The 18,270-nt window shown below is 38.6% G+C and overlaps 3 protein-coding genes and 1 pseudogene across 10 annotated transcripts; 2 read left to right on the forward strand and 2 right to left on the reverse strand.

Annotated features, from left to right (window-relative positions):
- Window positions 1-1,119: 1,119 nt before the first annotated feature.
- On the forward strand, window positions 1,120-9,221 carry LOC131318011 (glu S.griseus protease inhibitor-like). The gene is made up of 3 exons (XM_058347787.1): window positions 1,120-1,160; window positions 8,472-8,505; window positions 8,874-9,221. Exons 1-3 carry the CDS (start codon window positions 1,140-1,142, stop codon window positions 9,065-9,067), a joined length of 249 nt encoding a protein of 82 aa, XP_058203770.1. The 5' UTR covers window positions 1,120-1,139; the 3' UTR covers window positions 9,068-9,221.
- On the forward strand, window positions 3,449-6,283 carry LOC131316127 (pentatricopeptide repeat-containing protein At1g63330-like; annotated as a pseudogene).
- A 183-nt stretch (window positions 9,222-9,404) lies between the features above and the next one.
- Window positions 9,405-15,242, reverse strand: LOC131318008 (putative FBD-associated F-box protein At5g56700). Of its 8 annotated transcripts, none has more exons than XM_058347785.1 (5): window positions 11,878-12,769; window positions 11,660-11,786; window positions 11,495-11,553; window positions 10,443-10,534; window positions 9,405-10,325 (listed from the first exon to the last, which is right to left on the reverse strand). In XM_058347785.1, exons 4-5 carry the CDS (start codon window positions 10,525-10,527, stop codon window positions 9,703-9,705), a joined length of 708 nt encoding a protein of 235 aa, XP_058203768.1. In that variant the 5' UTR covers window positions 10,528-10,534; window positions 11,495-11,553; window positions 11,660-11,786; window positions 11,878-12,769; the 3' UTR covers window positions 9,405-9,702. The 8 variants fall into 8 exon arrangements, with proteins under 8 accessions (XP_058203768.1, XP_058203766.1, XP_058203765.1 ...); XM_058347783.1 differs by having other exon boundaries at window positions 11,450-11,553; XM_058347782.1 differs by having other exon boundaries at window positions 11,156-11,553.
- LOC131318006 (putative pentatricopeptide repeat-containing protein At1g12700, mitochondrial) lies at window positions 13,116-15,519 on the reverse strand. Its single transcript, XM_058347770.1, has one exon. It carries the CDS (start codon window positions 15,203-15,205, stop codon window positions 13,325-13,327), a length of 1,881 nt encoding a protein of 626 aa, XP_058203753.1. The 5' UTR covers window positions 15,206-15,519; the 3' UTR covers window positions 13,116-13,324.
- Between the last annotated feature and the right edge of the window lie 2,751 nt (window positions 15,520-18,270).

Genomic DNA, 18,270 nt, shown 5'->3' on the forward strand with positions numbered 1-18,270 from the left:
TCGACGAGGGTCCTCTTCCTAGCCATACTTATCATGCAAGCTTTGATTCAAGACTCGAAAAATCCTCCTAAACCGTACTGGAGCCACTCTCTCTCACATTTATCGTGAAGCAAACCAGAGCGCTGATCATTTAGCAAGTATTTGAGCTGAACAAGCAGAAAGACCTTGTGGTGACAGAGGATATGCCGCCACTGGCGAGGCGTTTCTGTTATTGAAGCCCGGTGTTAGAATTAACTAGTTTTAGTTTGTTGTTTTCCAGCTTTCTCTTGTAGCTGGCTCGACTCTATTATTGTTTTTCCCCTACAAGACTTTGTGGCTTTGAAGGGTTTATGAATTTCCAAACTACCAAAAAATAGAGGTTCTACACGCACGAGATCCCCTGTCCGACCTCCTTCCGGACAGGGGCCGGTCCGACCCTCTCTTGGCCATTGATCTCGCAAATCAACAGCTGATGTGGGCCGAGCACTTCTTGCTCCAAAACGACGTCGTTTTGAGCAAGAAGTGTTCAGCCCATCTCAGCCGTTGATTTGTGAGATCACCGGCCGAGAAGGATGGGACAGGTGCCTGTCCTGAAGGGGGTCGGACAAGGGATCCGAACTCGGTTGTACAGGGTTTTTCGATGCACCAAGGAGCCAATTAGCCAAAACCTGACTTCAGCTAATTCAAGTTGATCCATAAACAATCTGGTATAAAATTGTCCATGATCCTAAACCATGAAGTATTTCTTTTTGGTTTTTTGTTACTTATAAATTTGGCGAGGCTTTTGTGAATTCCTAAAGGAACAAAAACGTCTACTATTCGTTCCTTTCGTGCGTATAAAGAGACTTGAGTTTCTGAGTTTGGTTGGATAATCAACTATCCCTGGCGATGAGTTGCCCATGTGACAATATTTGATGACAAGGGTGTGCCAGTGCTAGTCTAATTTGGCAACTAAAATGGGCTAGAAAAATATATATGAAGAACTACAAATCCTTAAACAACTTAGTTACGCAAATTATTTGAATGTTCTATATGAAAGCTAGCTTCAAACTCAAAAATTGCAAGCCAGAAAAGGCTGATCAGAAATTCAGAATCCACATCTATAAATACACCATTAGTTACAATAACATATGAATGATGACAAAGGGAAAGAAAAGACAATGCAAGAAGATCAAGCATACGATAATTGTGAAAATGTCGTCCTCGTGTCAAGGTAAATATTACGGAGTACTACATTTTAGTGCTAAGTTGGCTAATGCTTTGTTTGTGTTCGGGAAAATATTTTTCCGGGAAACATTATGTATTTTCTTGTACTTGATGTGTCGAAAACCAAAACTCAAAGGTAAAATGCGTTTTAGAGATTTAACACTACTACCACACCATCATCAATACAACTCAACCACAAACCACTGCTGCCGCTGCCACTCGGCCACCAGCACACCTGGTAGAATAATTCTTTTCAAGGTTGCTAGCAAAAACAAAATTCCTTTTTCTGTGTAAAGCATTTTTTCACAACCTTTTTCACTGGAGATATTTTTGTTGGTCCGAAACAAATGGAGCGCAAGTCTGTTGTTGCATTACTTATTTGTTAGTAGCTAATACAATATGTCTAACATGTTCCTAAAAAAAAAAAAAAAATAGTCACTTGTGTTCTTGGTTTTCTTATCTCTCTCTCCTTAAAACCAAGTCCAATACTGGTATCAAAATAACTTTACCAAAGTTATTTTTGGAAAATGATATTGGCACTCTAAAAATTGATGCAGGCACTCCAAAAAAAAAAGTGGCTATGGAATTACACTAGTTTTGGAGTGCCTATATCAATTTTTGAAGTGTCAATATTATTTACCTTATTTTTTAGCTAGCTACATTTTTTTTGTCTTATAGTATTAAAAGCATTTATACTATCCAAGCCTTTTTCCCAATAAGAGTATCAACTTCTTCCCCATGAGATTTGAACACACAAACTGACTGCAGCTAAATAACCGTCAGGCCAAGTGCCGGAGTTGGCTAGCTATAATTTCAAGTACTAAAAAATTGATAGGAGTAATATTGTTGCACTAGGTAGGTGTTGTTGGGTTCGGAGTATTCTCATGGATTTGATTATATAATGTCACTTTTTGTGACTCTAAAAATAAACTTGCGAGTTCGATGTTAAATGTTATAAAACACTTAATTAAAGCCCCTCACTAACACCAATTGATTTTAGAAGATATGGTGAAAAAACAGTCCGATAAAAGGTGTCATTCGAACTACAAATTTGAACCACTATGTATTAATTAAATTCATCTCACTATTCAGATTCTGATTAGTTGAATTTGTACCACTATGTATTAATTAAATTCATCTCACTATTCAGATTCTGATTAGTTGAGTTAACTGATGTGACAAATTTAACAAAGTCAAAATTATTGTGTTTAGTGGCACAAAAGTTAAAAAGCAATTTCCACCCCTCGGCAGACTTGAGTTTATTTTCGAAAAGAAAAATAATTTTGGCACTCCAATTTGTGATGACGGCATTTTAAATTTTGTCTTTTAGTGTACCTTGCAGGTACTCGCTCCTTTCCAATTTGTTTGTCCACTTTTTGACTTTTAACTGTCCCAAAATGTTTATCTATTTGACTTCCAAGTGAATCAATTTTCCCTTTTCACTCTTTCTTTAGTGGAATAGAGTAATTTTTTAAAAAAAGTTAAAGGGTAAAAGTGGAAAATTGTATCTTTTAGGTATAATCATTGTGTTCTCTAAAAAAGTTGAATTTTCGAGGTTAGACAAACAAATTGAGACGGAAGAAGTATAATTTTTACAGTAAAAAACAAGTTTTGGAGTGCCATCGTCAAAAATTGGAGTGCCAAACTCATTTGCCCTCTCGAAAACACTCGTCAAATCTAGATTTCAGCGGCCAATATAACAGCAAGCTATTGCCTTTTGATTTGTTTTTCTGTGTTTTTCTGTTTTTTTTCTTTGGTTTCTTGTCGTGAGTCATCCTCCCGACTAGATTTTCCCCGGTTCGGTGTTTTCGTTAGGGTTTCATTGTTGGTTTTGAGTTGTGAATTTTTTAGTTTGTAAATTCACACCCCCAGAACTTACACTCCCAAAATAATCCAACCTACAAATTCACATCACTAAATCCAGAATTCACACCTTACCCGCACAATTCACAACCTCTCAAATTACACAATTTACCCATCTAAATTCAGAATTCAGTTTCTTTTCTTTGTTTTTTGATAAGTAAATCCAGAATTCACACACGCAATTCAAATCAAAATAATAATGGCCGTCTGTGAAGAGGGTGGCATTGGGGGTTGGATTTGTAGAGGGTCGTGGTGCTTGAGACTGGAGGAAGGGAAAACGGTGGTTATGTTGGCGGTGGCTAGAGTTTGAAGTGGGCAAGCAACCTTTAACAGTGTTTGTCTGGTCACTCATACTCTCTCACTTCCACTCTTTCTTTGTTCGCTGTGGTCAAACGCTTCAATGAGGAAGATTCTTTCCAGCCCTAGAATCAGAATGGCTTCCAATTACTACTCAACAAGAAAAGGTACCTCACTTCTCCTTTCCCTCAACTTCAACCCATTGCTGGCTGATATAGCCTTGTTTCACTCCCAAATTCCAACAAACCCTTTTTCTCCTGAGTCCCTTGCAAACATGGGTTCAACCCAGATACGGAATTTGGTGTTCGAAAAACACAAATTGGGTTTCGATAAGCTCGACCATGCTCTTAGTTTATTCCACCGGATGATCGAAACTCGATCTCGTCTTTGGTGATCCATTTTAATCATCTGTCAAGTGCTGTTGCAAAAATGAAGCAATATTCAACGGTAATCTCTTTATTCAGATAAATGCGCGAGCTGGGAATTCCGATTAATGAGTATACACTAGGTATTTTGATCAATTGCTTTTGCCGCATGAAGTAAGTTGATTTTGGGTTTGCTATCTTCGGTTTCTTCTTCAAATGTGGTTACAGAGCGAATGTGGCTGCCTTCAACACTCTAATAAATGGGTATATTTTACAAGATAAGACTGCTGATGCCGTGGAATTGTTCCTAAGGTTGACGAAAGACAGAGACATTACACCTAATGAGGTTACGTACGGGACCATCATAAATGGCCTTTGTAAACTTGGAAACACTACAATGGCTGTACAGTTGGTCCGGAGTATGCAAAAATGGAACTTTAAGCCTGATGTTGTGATTTATAGCACTATCATTGACAACCTTTGTAAGGACAGAAACATAGATGATGCTTTCATCCTCTTGTCAGAGATGAGAGAGCGGGATGTAATGCCAAATGTGGTTTCCTATACCTCTTTGGTTGATGGCTTGTGCAAATTGGGTCATGGTTAGACGCCACAAGAATGTTGCAAGACATGATAGAGCAAAACATTATTCCAAATGTTTTAACCTTTAATACATTGGTGGATGCACTTTGCAAGGAAGGAAAGACTAAAGAGGCAGAGCGTATACTCGCTATCATGATTCGAAGAGGTGAGGAACCCGATATAGTGACTTTCAATGCTCTTATGGACGGATATTGTTTGCAAGGACACATGGACAAAGCAAAAGAAGTGTTCAATTCCCTGGTGGGTAAGGGCCTTAAGCCCAACGTACGCAGCTATAATATTTTGGTGAATGGATACTGCAAGAGGAGGAATATAGACAAGCCATGCATCTCTTCCGCGAAATGGCTTGTAAAGGGTTAAAACCTGATACCATCACTTACACCACTTTGTTGAAGGGGATGTTTACAATAGGAAGGTGCGCTACCGCAGATAGTTTGTTTCAGGAGATGATACGTAAAGGTCAAAATCCTAACATTTTAACTTACTCGGTTTTGTTAGACGGCTTCTTAAAGAACCACAAAATCGTTAAGGCAGTGGAGGTGTTTCGTTTGATGCAAGATCAGGGCATAACTCCTAATATTGTTGTTTATAATATCCTCATAAATGGCATGTGCAAAGCTGGGAAAATTGACGATGCTTGGAAACTTTTAGTTCGATTTCAGCTGGAGGTTTGCAACCCACTATTAAGACTTACAACACAATGATTAGTGGACTTTGTAAGGAGACCATGCTGGATGAAGTTGAGGAGTTACTCTTGCAAATTGAGGGAGGTGGGTGCCCACCAGATGATGTGACCTACAATATTGTGGTGCGGGCATTCTTGAAGAGGGGAGACAATGACAAGGTTATGATACTTCTACAAGAAATGATCAATAGGAATTTCTCACCAGATGCATCTACCACATCCATGTTAGTGGATTTACTTACGGTTGATTGTGGGGATGACAAGCCTTTAAAAATGATCCAGAGTCTTGTGCCTCGGGATACAAAAAAAATGGCCTGAATATTGAGGGAATCACTCGAAGTTGTGAAAATATGGATGCTTTATTCGAGGTTATATTTTCTGTGCATCATGAGTCAGTGAAGGGAGGAAGCGAAAAGTGGGAAGGATATTTTGTTTAGATTTCTTCCAAAGGACTGCAGCCCACCGTAAGGATGCATCCTGTATGATACAAGAAGTGTGATCTTGATATTGTAGGTGTTCCTTAACTTCCTTCCATTCAGAGCTATAAACCGGGACAGTCACTTGGGAATAGAGGACGGGCATCATTTTGATATGAGGTACATACACGAGGTAGCTCTGACTCAATTGTTTGGTCTCTCTATCTATGCTTGATTGAGAAGAATGGTGTTCTGCTGCTAATGCCAGAACTTAAAAAATAGAGTCTCTTTTTGGGCGGCAGTGAGTATTTTTGTTCTAAAATATATGTATCATGTTGTTTCTAATCTATGAGAGAAGGCACCGAGTCATATAACTGAAGAACATGATATACGGCATCAAGAGATAAACGACCAGATGGATCAGAAGAGCGAGTCACAGATCCAACCTGACGAACAGGAACAAAAGCACCACTAGCTGTAAAAAAACAGAAATAGATGAGGATGGTGTGACAGAAGAAGTAAGAACTGAGCTATTAGGAGTCATATGATGGGTCGCTCCTGAATCAAATATCCAGGATAACTAATAAAAAGAAGGATTTTTGGAGTCCTCTGCCTTGGTCACCTGCTTTTTGAGCGAGAAGAGTCATCTTTTATCGGGGAAAGCTGGGCGGCCCTTCCAAGTTCCAACTCCTGTTTTCAATTCAGGCATCGTCTTTTCCCAACCCACTATGTTTTACGTTTGAAAGTTATATACCTTTTACTATCATTTCTTACTTTTTTTTGGTAACTATCATTTCTTACATGCAAGTGGTTGTATGTTATCCTGCCAGTCTTTGTCTGACTATCAATGGGAAAGATCGGTTAAAACCCGAACCTAGAATTCCTACATAATGTGCTCCAACCTCTACTAACTGCGCATTTTCTATTTCTTTGTCTTTCCTCTAATGTTCATATTGATTGTAGCGTGCATAAGATGTTTGTAGAATTGTTTCTTTGATACCGAATCCTACAGGCTCGGTAGGTGTTCCCATACTCTCTGCTTCTAAATGTGCCCTCCAACTTTGAAACAATTTCAATGCTATCGCTTGGAAAACGTCTCAATTTGAAGTTAGAACCGCTTGGGAGTAATGAAAATCTCTTTTTGTCAACAAGTGATTATTTTTGTGATAGTTCTAGAGATAAGTCAAAATAATACTCCATTTCGTGTTCTCTCCATAGGCCAAAGTTTCATGTATACACCACTCTATTATTCAGAAGGAATTGTAACCAATTTCATTTTCACTAGCCACGAAAATGTAAAACAAATAGTTCCAAGTTGTGCCCCCTGCCAAGCGACCGTGGATTCAGTGGGACCCTGCTGCGTATCTTCGCTTGGCACCCATCTGAACTTCATCTTGAACATATGGCTGGGACAAATAGGTCCCGGCGGTTCAGTCAGCCAAAGCGGCCATGTGGATGGCTACCTACATCGGCCTAACAACTCGGACCACAAGAGTTCGGTAGTTCGGGCCACTACATTTTCGCTTTTCCAACTTACTATTCATGCAAAAATTAATCGATGAGATCACTAGCAGCATCTTGGTCTTGTTTGATAGGGAGGGGGGTCCTTCACTGTAATAATATCTGTACAGGAGAAATGAGAAACTTCATCCAACAGTGCTAATCCAATTGGGGTTAAATGCAACCTTTTTTGGAAGAAAATCTGTCCAATGAAAGTATAGATTTTTGTGTGGCAAGCCATACAGAACAAAATAGCTACTGCTGATCAGTTGCTGAAAAGAAACATAACACTTCAAGGGGGTGGATGAAGATGGTAATGGTCCACGGTGCAGAGTTGTAGAGGAATCTGCTCCCTATTTGCTGTTGCACTGCTTGTTTTCCTGGAAATTATTCAGGCCTTGTAGTCCTCTCTCCACATTGGCACCAGTCGCACCATATTAACTCGATGAACACTTCCTTATATGCAGGTGAGACCAAACTCAACACAAATGGCTGCTGGTATGACTTTAATGGAAGAGCAGAATTGAAGGTCTCTTCCTTGGTTGCGAAGGAGATTGGTTTCTGGGCTACTATGGTCGCTTAGGAGTGGTTCGAGTTTGGAGTCGGAAATATGGGGCATTTATAGAGGTTTAACTACCATTCTCCTGAAGAAAGTTCTTCCACATGTTATGATTAAATCAGACTCCGTTAAAGCATGATTAAATCGGACTCCGTTAAAGCGGAGAAAGTTATCGATGAGGGTTCTCTTCCCATTCAGACTTATCAAGCTTTGATTCAAGATTCGAAAATCCTCCTGAACCATACTGGAGCCACGCTCTCTCACATTTATCGTGAAGCAAACCAGAGCGCTGATCATTTAGCAAGTATGCTGCCACCTGCGGGGCGTTTTGTTATTGAAGACGGTGTGGACGTAGCCCACCTTAAAATTAACTAGTTTTTATGAATTTCCGAAGTACCAAAAAAAAACAACAGAGAAGTTCTACAGTGTTTTTCGATGCACTGAAGAGCCAAAACCTGACTTCAGCTAATTCAAGTTGACCCATAAACAAGCCGGTATGAAATCTTCCATGATCCTAAATCATTTTTGTTTCTTGTTACTTGTAAATTCGGCGAAGCTTTCTTTGAATTCCTGAAGGAACGAAAACGTCTACTATTCGTTCCTTTCGTGCGTATATAGAGACTTCGATGTTGCTTTGCTCAAACAAACACCCACAAAGGAAATTGCAGATTATTGACTTGAGTTCCTGAGTTTGGTTGGAGAATCAACTACCCCCGGTGATGAGTTTGTTGTCAATGTGATAATATTTGATGACAAAGGGTGTGCCAGTCTAATTTGGCAACTCAACAGCCACTAAAATGGGCTAGAAAGATACGTATGAAGAATTGCTAATCCTTAAACCACTGAGTTACGCAAAATTATTGGAATGTTCAAAGTCAAAAATTGCGAGCCAGAAGGCTGATCAAAAATTCGTAATCCTCATCTATAAATACACCATTAGTTGCGATAACATATGAATCACAAAGGCAAAGGAAAGGCAACACAAGAAGATCAAGCATACGATAATTGTGAGAATGTCGTCCTCATGTCAAGGTAAATATTACTACTGTTTAGAGCTAAGCCAACAAACGCTTTGTTTGTGTTTGCGAAAATATTTTTCCGGAAACATTATGTATTTTGTGTCGAAAACCAAAACTCAAAGGTAAAACGCGTTTTAGAGATTTAATACTACTACCACACCATCATCAATACAACTCAACCACAAACCACTGTTGCCGCTGCCACTCGACCACCAGCACTACCATACCTGGTAGCAAAACAAAATCCCTTTTTCTGTGTTTTTCACGACCCTTTTCACCGGAGATATTTTTGTTGGTCCGAAACAAACGGAGCGCAAGTCTGTTAAGTTGCATTACTTATTTATTAGTAGCTAATGCAATATATGTCTTGTAATAATACAGGTAAGAGTTCATGGCCCGAGCTCGTTGGGGCCCAGGGAAAAACGGCTGAAGCAACGATTGAGAGAGAGAATCCTCTGGTTAATGCCCAGATTGTGAAGGAAGGATCCTCGGTTATTTTGAACTTTGATTGCACTCGGGTCTGGGTTTGGGTTGATAAAGACGGCGTCGTTACAAGAGTCCCCATCATTGGATAGGATTCGAAGCTGGTTTGCGCTTAAAATAACAAAATTGTCATTGTACATTTCATATGTTGCTAATGTATCTTGAAGGAAAATAAAACTGGAGTTCGTCTCCTCCATGTATGTATTTTACTTGATTGGTAATAAGATTGGGTTCATTTAATTGTCACTGCTCTCTCTCTCTCTCTCTCTCTCTCTCTCTCTCTGTTTTTTAGGCTTTCTTCGTCGGCGTGTATGAATTTTTTTCATGGTCCATATTTTTACGTCCCCCTCTTATCGCGACAAACATTATACTCATACAAAATAAAAATAAAAAATGGACTCTGATATGCATATTTGTCAACTTTAATAAAAATTAAAAATAACCTTGTTTAACCTCACATATTCTTGAACCTCCTTCCTAAACTTAAACACATCTCCCTTCATTTTACTCTTTTCACCAGACACAGTCAGCCTCTTCAACACTTTCGCATTACTCAAAGAGTACTTCACCAATCTCATCTCGAGCTTTCTAGGAAATACTGATACCCATCGAACATGACTGTTAGCACCCAGCTCCAACGAACTTAAATTATGAATGTTGGGAGGTCGAGAAATTGATGAAGGTCGAGATTGCCCTCATCTGGATCTTGGATATTGTCATAGTATAGCTAAAAGTCTACAAGCGAGAAAAAAGTAAGGACTACACGGTAAATTGAACTCTGAAGACTTGGGGTATTGAGTTCGATCTTATACGTGTCTGAACTAACATGGTAAACAACATCATTTCGCCCATAACATGCTGGATCTAAATATGATGCCACTAACATCTTCATTAAAGGAGCCGGAATCTTGAACAGCCTAAAATCTCTCCATCTGCATTCAATTAAAGATAAATTCTCAAGGACAGGGCAGCTAGAAATGAGCCTATCGGCTGAATCTCCATCCCCAAGACCAACTGAATGGAGATGGAGTGTTTCAAGATTCTGTAGACGAACTAAACTTGCAGCTGGCATTAAAATATAAGAACCCAATTTTGGTACCGCCAGTGTTTTGCAAGTGAAAAGGTCAGGGAGCCTGGCAAGCACTACCAATAGAGGCATGCATGTATCAAGTTGTCGAACATTGCGTGAAAGTGCTGTAGTAACCCAGGATTTAACAGGTGAAGCCTCGAAGAATTCAGAAACTCCATCACAGGTAACACAAAACTCATCCACGTTTGACCCATCTAATGAAAGCAACACATGGTATACAAACTTAACGAAACTCTTTTCTTGCCGACTGCCATGTCCTTCTGCATCAAGAATTTCAATATGTAGATTAGTAATTGATGTCCACATCCACCTCCATTGTGTGAATAAAACGCTGGTTGCAACTGCACAATTCGTAGGAAGAAAGGATAGAATATGACTGGAGATTTTCGGGTAAGTTGGTGATTTTGTCTTCAGCAGTTTCACTTCCTCAGAAATCTTGTGTCTGTTAGATGTTGACCCCATAACTTCTCTAGAGAAATAAATTAAAGAGAGTGAGTGGCTAAGCTCACAACAATATTGAAAAATTGACAACGAATTATTACAGTCTATCTCTCATCTCTTACTAAAGCAATACAAAACAATCCCCAAATTAATCTGATATCGACCAATTAAAACTCCAAGAAGTAGTAACCTGTAAATTGATTTGGTTAAACCTATGGAGAGCACAAAAGCCCAACGTGTACCCCTAACATAGAATAACATCGAGAAATCCATATGCAGAAAAGTAGGGTAGGAGTATGGCCAGGACAGGCTGGTTTTTTGTTTTGAAGTACCATGCTTCCTTAGGTTAAAACTAGTGAATCGTCAGAACCACAAATCAACACAGTGAAAAACATTACTCCTTTCATCCCATGTTTGTTTCATACGGAAAGTCGTGCCATTTGATCTCGGAAAAAGAGGTGCATTGCTCAAAAATACTCATTGAGACGTTTATCATTTTGGGGAGTAATTTATTTATAGAGGTCAAAATTATACGGTCCCCGTAAGATGGAAGCAAAATGAGACCGGAGTAACATATAAACGCCAAATAGAACTAGACATTGAAAAAAAAAAGTGTCTTTGGTTAAGAAGAAGTATCAAAATTACATACCGATGCACATGAGCGAAGTCAGAAAAGCTTCAAATGCCCCCCAATCTACTTAGACATGTACATGCATCAACCATAAAATTGTATAGACGCACTATCAAAAAAACTGTTTTAGATCACACAAAATAAGAATATAATCAAAGTCATAAAACTGTCAATCAAAGAAACTATCTTTATGTTATGATCAGAGAGAGAGAGAGAGAGAGAGAGAGAGAGAGATGTTATGATCAGAGAAAGAGAGAGTGATCACTAGGAACTTTTGAACCAAGAGAAGCCATGACACGGAGAAGCAAGTACCAAAAGAATCGGGCTTTGACCTAGCTTTTTGTTATTCTGACTTACGGTGGGGTTTCTTCTTCAATTGTACTACTTCAAAATGATGGGGATGGCAAATTTTCACGCTGCATAAAACAAAGTATTATTAAGCAAAGGGAACGGCCAGGGCAGGAGTTTCATTACAAACTAATACCCAAGGCAGGTACCCTCATAACAGGGGGAAAGATGTACCCTCAAATCATGGAGCCCTCAAAGCAGATGACCCCTTGTATTTCGCTGGAGTTAGCAAATTCCGTTTTGGCTTCCTCTGTCTTCTGACACCATATGGTGTCAGGGGCAGAATCATCCGTTGTCTCCTCTGCAAGCAACAAATTAAAATAAGACAACATGAAACACTAACGTGAAGTAAGCGTAGTAACAAGATCTATATAAGGAAAAAGAAAACTTACCCTACATGAAAAACTGAACATAGACGAACCATATGAATTGAAGAGGTCTTGGCACAATAACACTTCTCTAAAAATTCAGCTCATAGCTTGTTTTGATCCATTGGCACAAGCTTTCAATCGTTTCAAACATTTTGCAACCCTGAACATCAGCTGCCACTAAGTCTAATAAAATGGACATGGTACATGCATTGGGTGAGAAACTCCTGCATTGGTAGAAGTATCATATCTTGTACAAGTATCATAATCTTGTGTCTGACACCCCTTTTATGCAATGCTAGAACAGTAATATTGTTAATGATTGCATTTGGTAGACACCCATCGTTGTCCATTGGCACAAGTATCTCCTCAGCTTCATCCAGCAAGGCCTCCTTATGAAGTCCACTAATCATTACATCTGAACACTAAATTTCAACCCTTTAGCTAAAAAGGTACTAAAAAGTATCCCAGCATCCTCAATCTCTTCGCTTTGCACTTGCCATTAATGACGACAATATAGAGTACAATATAAAGTACAAATAAAGTATAGAAAAGGCACATACCACATTAATGACAATACTATAGATAACAAAGTATAAAAACAAGAAGAGACAAGGAGAGATGAGGAAGAAAGTTCAGGGTTCACCGCAATTTAAAATGCAAATCATGCTGCAAAGAAACCAACAAAGTTATGTGGATGAGAACAGAAACCAAACAATGGAGCATTCTCTTAACTAGAGTGTACAAATGGACAAATTCCAGCAATGCTGACGCCTATTTTTTATGGGATACCAAATGAAAGCATTTTCCTTGAGCTGCGTACTCCGCAACATGACATGAGGAAATTCTTAAGAGTTTTTATTATTTTTTCCCTCGGCAGATTACCAAAGCATGACACACAAGTGCTAATTCGCTAATTTTCAGTTATCTCAAGTAACAGCAGGCTTACAAGTGTAAGCGGCCAACCGGTAATGGAAAATGACAGACCAATGTGGGATAGGCATTAAGTAGGAGGTGTGAAGTGTATTCAAGCCTTTTCAGACTATAACTCTTACATAATTGCCTTTTAGCATTTACACAGGAACATCAAAAACTAAAATACTGAAATATTCAATTATTCATATTCATTTATGCTCATCTTATAGATCACTGCCATTTGTGATTTCGCATGAATAGATTTCCATGTGTTTAAGAATGTATATTTGTAGCCAATAGGATGATTATTTAACAACTTAACATAGTTATACCAAGAGAAAAAAACCTTCTAGGGGATAAAAATGCATCATTTATAAAAATAACCAACATCACAAGAATATAACATCACGAGATCACAGTTTAACCTCGAGCCAAATTACCAGTAAAAGGCAAATGTCATGGTAAAGGTGAAACTTGCTCCTAAAGTTGACAACATAGAACCTCATAAATCCTTCCATGTCACTTGCACAAGCATCCATAATCTGACACCTTCAAATCATTCCCTTAAAGTTTGGGACACAGCCTTACTACTCTCCCTTGGCACAAGACTCTGGATCATTTTTAAAAGTTCGCTATCCTCACCCTCAGCCGGAAGTAAATCTACTAATATGGACATGGTAAATGCATCTGGTGAGAATTTCCTATTGATTATTTCTTGCAGAAGGATCTTAACCTTGTCTATGTCTCCCCTCTTCAGGAATGCCCGAACAACAATATTGTAAGTAACATCATTTGGTGGGCACCCATCTCCCTCCATTTGCAATAGTAACTCCTCAGCTTCATCCAGCAGGGCCTTCTTACAAAGTCCACTAATCATCGTGTTGTAAATCTTAACATTGGGTTTCAAACCTTTAGCTAAGAAGGTACTAAAAAGTTTTCGAGCATCTTCAATCTTCCCCGCTTTGCACATGCCATTAATGATGATAAGATAAATAACAAAATCAGGGACTATTCCTTGATCTTGCATTGAACGAAACATCTCTACTGCCTTGCCAAGTTTTTGGTTCTTAAAGAATCCATCTAACAAGATTCTGTAAGTTAAAATGTCAGGATTTAGCCCGCTACACATCATCTCGTGAAACATATGATCTGCTGCATTGCACCTCCTTACGCGTAACAACCCCTTTAACAAAGTGTTGTAAGTAGAGGTAGTAGGTTTTAACCCTTTACGCGACATTTCTCTAAAGAGATCCATGGCCTCGCCTATATTCATCTTATTGCAAAAACCATTGATTAGAATATTATAGCTACGGATATCATGTTCAAGGCCCTTATCAACTAGGGAGTTGAACACTTCTTTTGCTTTCTTCATGTGACCTTGCAAACAATATCCATCCATCAGTGTACTATAACTAATAACATTGGGTTCCTCACCTCTTCGGATCATGATCTGGAGTATGCCCTCCGCTTCTTCGGTCCTTCCCTCCATGCAAAGTGCTTTTATCAACATATTGAAGGTTACAACATCAGGGAAAATATTTCGCTCCGTCATATAACTCAATATTCTTGCGGCATCCTTCCCTCGACCTGATTTGCATAAGCCATCGACCAAAGAGTTGTAGGTGACCACATCAGGCACAATGTCCGATTCACTCATCTCCGATAAGAGACGCAGAGCATCATCTATGTTCCCGTCCTTACAAAGGTTGTCGATGATTGTGCTATACATCACTACATTAGGCCTATAGTTCCTTTTCTGCATACTCCTCAGCAACTGTATAGCCATCGCAGTGTCTCCTACTTTGCAAAGTCCTTTCATGATTGTCCCATATGTGATTGCATCAGGTTCGATGTCTCCATATTCTATCAACCTTATGAACAAATTCACAGCATCAGAAGTATTACCTTCTAAAACATACCCGTTCATCAGAGTGGTGAAGGTAGTCACGGTCGGAGTACAGCCGCATTTAAAGAAGATGCCCAAGATAGCAAAACCAAAATCCACCCGATTCAACCGGCAAAAACAATTGATCAAAATATTCGACGTATATTCATTAATCGGAATGCCCAACTCGCGGATTTCTTTATATAGAGAAATGACGGATGAATATTCCTTCATCTTGGCAACAGCAGTTAACAGCTGATTAAAATCGATCACAGAAGGCAGAGGTCGAAATCGGGCCATTAGATGGAACAAACTAAGAGCATGGTCAAGCTTGTGAAAACCCGTCTTAGCTTTCTCCAACAACAACTTCTGTAGTTGCTGCCGGTTCGTGATTGCAATGACATCAGTGGGATTAGGGTTCGTTGAAAAATGGGTAGGATGAAACAAGAGTGTATGATGATGGACAAATGGGTTACCTTTCGGATAGTTATTACGTGCTGTCGTTGTTGGGCTGAAAATCAAAGCAACAGCCGCGATTCTTCTTGTTCGCATCTTTGATGGCTTATGCAAGTTAGGTCCACTGATGGATGGATCAGGATGCCACAACCAGCGCAATCTACTGTTGGGTTGGAAAATGACGGCTTAATTGATCGATTTGCCAACAACTTATGAAGGAGATGCAAACGGGGAAAAGAAAAAAACCGACGTCGCCGTCTTCGGACATTATCGTATCTCCTAAAACCCCTGCTGTAGTGTCTTCAGAACTAGAAAGGAAAACTTCCAAAAAAGAAAAATGCAACTTTTTCCATAATTTCTCTCTATTTGGAACCCTTTTGGCTTTTGGTGAGATTGGATGAAAAAGAAGAATGACGCTGTCAAAAAATTTCTTCTTCACACATTTCTTACCAAAACGCTGAATCCAAATAAATGATTTAATATGAAAGTATGACCATTTTTCTTTCTTCCTCGTTTTTATTTACTAATCTTTTTATCTTTTTTTTTCATTTATTTCCTAACTTCTAGACGGAGCCTACTTTGTTTGGAACATGTTGAAAGAAAAGGAGAAGAATGAAAAGTTTTTAAAAAAAAATTCCTTCTCTTAATTATTTGGTTTGAGAGAGAAGAGAAGAGAAAATAGCAAGATAGAATTCTGGAGAATACTAAAATTTTCCCCTTCCTTTTCTCTCATTTTTTCTTAATTATTTTTCCTTCCATACCTCAAGTTTCACAAGTGTGTTACTCTCCCAAATTTTGGACATGTGATACATGTTCTTCTATTTCTCCAAGCAAAGCTCTTCCCAAGCGCAATGCTTATGGTTTCGGCTTCCCGAATCACTTTTCCTAAGTGGAAACAAGATAGCGTCCATAATAAAGACGCTTACTGTCTACCCGTGAGCACTTTCACTGTAATCTCCGAGAAAATTCTCTTCTGTTTTCTCGACTCATAGTAATAATAGTAGATGATTAGGTAATTCAATAATTAATGGTGAGGATAGCAACTTTTTAAAAATAACTAGAATCTCGTGCCAAGGTCAACATGGCTTGAATGTGGACCGAATTACTTGAAATTGTGAGTACCATCCCTCTTAGATTGTTGTATGTATAATAAAGTTAACCGGAATCCTAGGCTTTAAATATAGATATAGACAAACAAGATTATATACATCACTGATTATACGTGGTAAATTTTAAGTTGTAATTGTGTACGTTGATAAAAAAAAAATTACTACAACTAATTTTTGATAGAGTACTTGATATTGCCTTTCAATACAATGTAAAAAATTACTTTACATATTGCGTTTGTCTGGTCAATCTTCATACTCCTTTCTTCCACTCTTTCTTTGTTCGCTGTGGACAAACGACGCTTCAATGAGGAAGATTCTTTCCGGCCCTAGAATCAGAAAAGAAAAGGTACCTCTCTTCTCCTTTCCCTCGACTTTAACCCATTGCTGGCTGATATAGCGTTGCTTCACTCCCAAATTCCAACCAACCCTCATTACCTAGAAAAGAGAAAAGGGAGCGACTATGACTATGGTTTACGGCAGGTGTTGGCTAGACAAGAAAAATTGCAGATGCAGTTGTATTCAATGTCACATTCTTCTGTTGTATCTTGTGTTTTCGATACAAATGTGGACCAAGTAAATGCTTACTACTGGTGTTAATATCCAGAGTTAAAATTAAAATGGTACTACCTTTCTAGTGTTAGGTTCAAACCATATGGTTTCCGTAGTTGCAGTTACAAGATTTTCTGTCTATGAAAAAAGAGGGAGGGGGATCCGTAGGTCATGCGTTTGTCTCGAATGGCCTGAATCAGGTAGTATGATTTTCTATGATGCTTCGATTCTTTTAAAGCGAATAGATGGTAGTTCTTTAGGCTTTCTAAGTTTTGTATACGTTGGCTTTTGCGCCCTTTTGAAAAATCGTGATTTAAATTCTACCTGTGGTAACTGCTACAACTTCTCGCAGATTATGTGAGCTTTATCCTCCACTGGTTTTTGATGCAACAAATACTAGAAAAACAGCAAGAAACTGATGTAAAACTAAAGATAGAACGTAAAAGAGAGAAGACTCTAGGGTTTCAATCCAAGAATGTCTCTAGAATATGAGATTTTGTAATTGAGAGGTAAAAACTAGTTGCAAAAGGTTACAAAAGAGCATTTATACTAGGGTTATAGTAGCCCTAGCATCCTAGCCATTGATTACAAAACAAACCCTTCAATCCTAGCCTTCCAAAATAATTAAAAAGTCGCATGTCAGTCACATGACCTTTTAAATAGACTAGGAACCTAATTTATATCTATAAGACTAACATAAGACATAGAACAACTCAAAACCCTAAAAGATAAACTGAAAATAAATCTTGTCAAAAAAAAAATTGAAAATAAATCTAATCGAAGACTCAAATAAAGCGACCTAGCGGGCCCGCTTGGCCTTGGTAAGCGTGACGCATGCTCCTGCATCAACCCGTCCGGATCGGGAAAAACTCGGCTAAAGCTTCCACCATTTCAACGTATATCGTTGGATCAATCCTCTTCACCTCATCTTTGGCAATCCAAGTGCTTTCACTAGCTGGTTTTCCAAACCACTTCGCTAAGAACCGTCGGTATTGGATGCCCCTTCTTGATTTTACCACTTTTATGTCCAACACATCTTCAATGACATCTGGTTGTGCTTTTGGAAGTTGTTCAACTTGAGCCTCTGTTGAAATTGCTTCCTCAAACGTACACACATTGACAACGCAATGACTCTTGCTTTCACACACCATGCCTTTGGTAATCAACTCCTTGACTTGCCTTTGCATTTCCGTGCGAGGTGAAAAAACCGGTGTATTGAACTGGACTCTGAAGGTTTGTCATATAAGCTCTAGTTGTGTTTAGGGATTATTGCTTAACTTTTGGCGTTTTTTTGGAAGGTTTTGTTTTCATTAAAAATAATAATTTTGGCTTGGTAATTTTGTGCCAATTTTTTATGAATTATTGATTCACCTCAATGAGAGAAATCAAAAATAATACAGTAATAATTGTTAGTTGTGACAAACATAATACTAAAAAAAAAAAAAGTAAAAAGATGGACGGTAATCTGCATATTTATCAACTTTGCGACAAAAAATTATAAAT

The sequence above is a fragment of the Rhododendron vialii genome, chromosome 2a, assembly GCF_030253575.1.
Source record: "Rhododendron vialii isolate Sample 1 chromosome 2a, ASM3025357v1".
Taxonomy (NCBI): domain Eukaryota; kingdom Viridiplantae; phylum Streptophyta; class Magnoliopsida; order Ericales; family Ericaceae; genus Rhododendron; species Rhododendron vialii.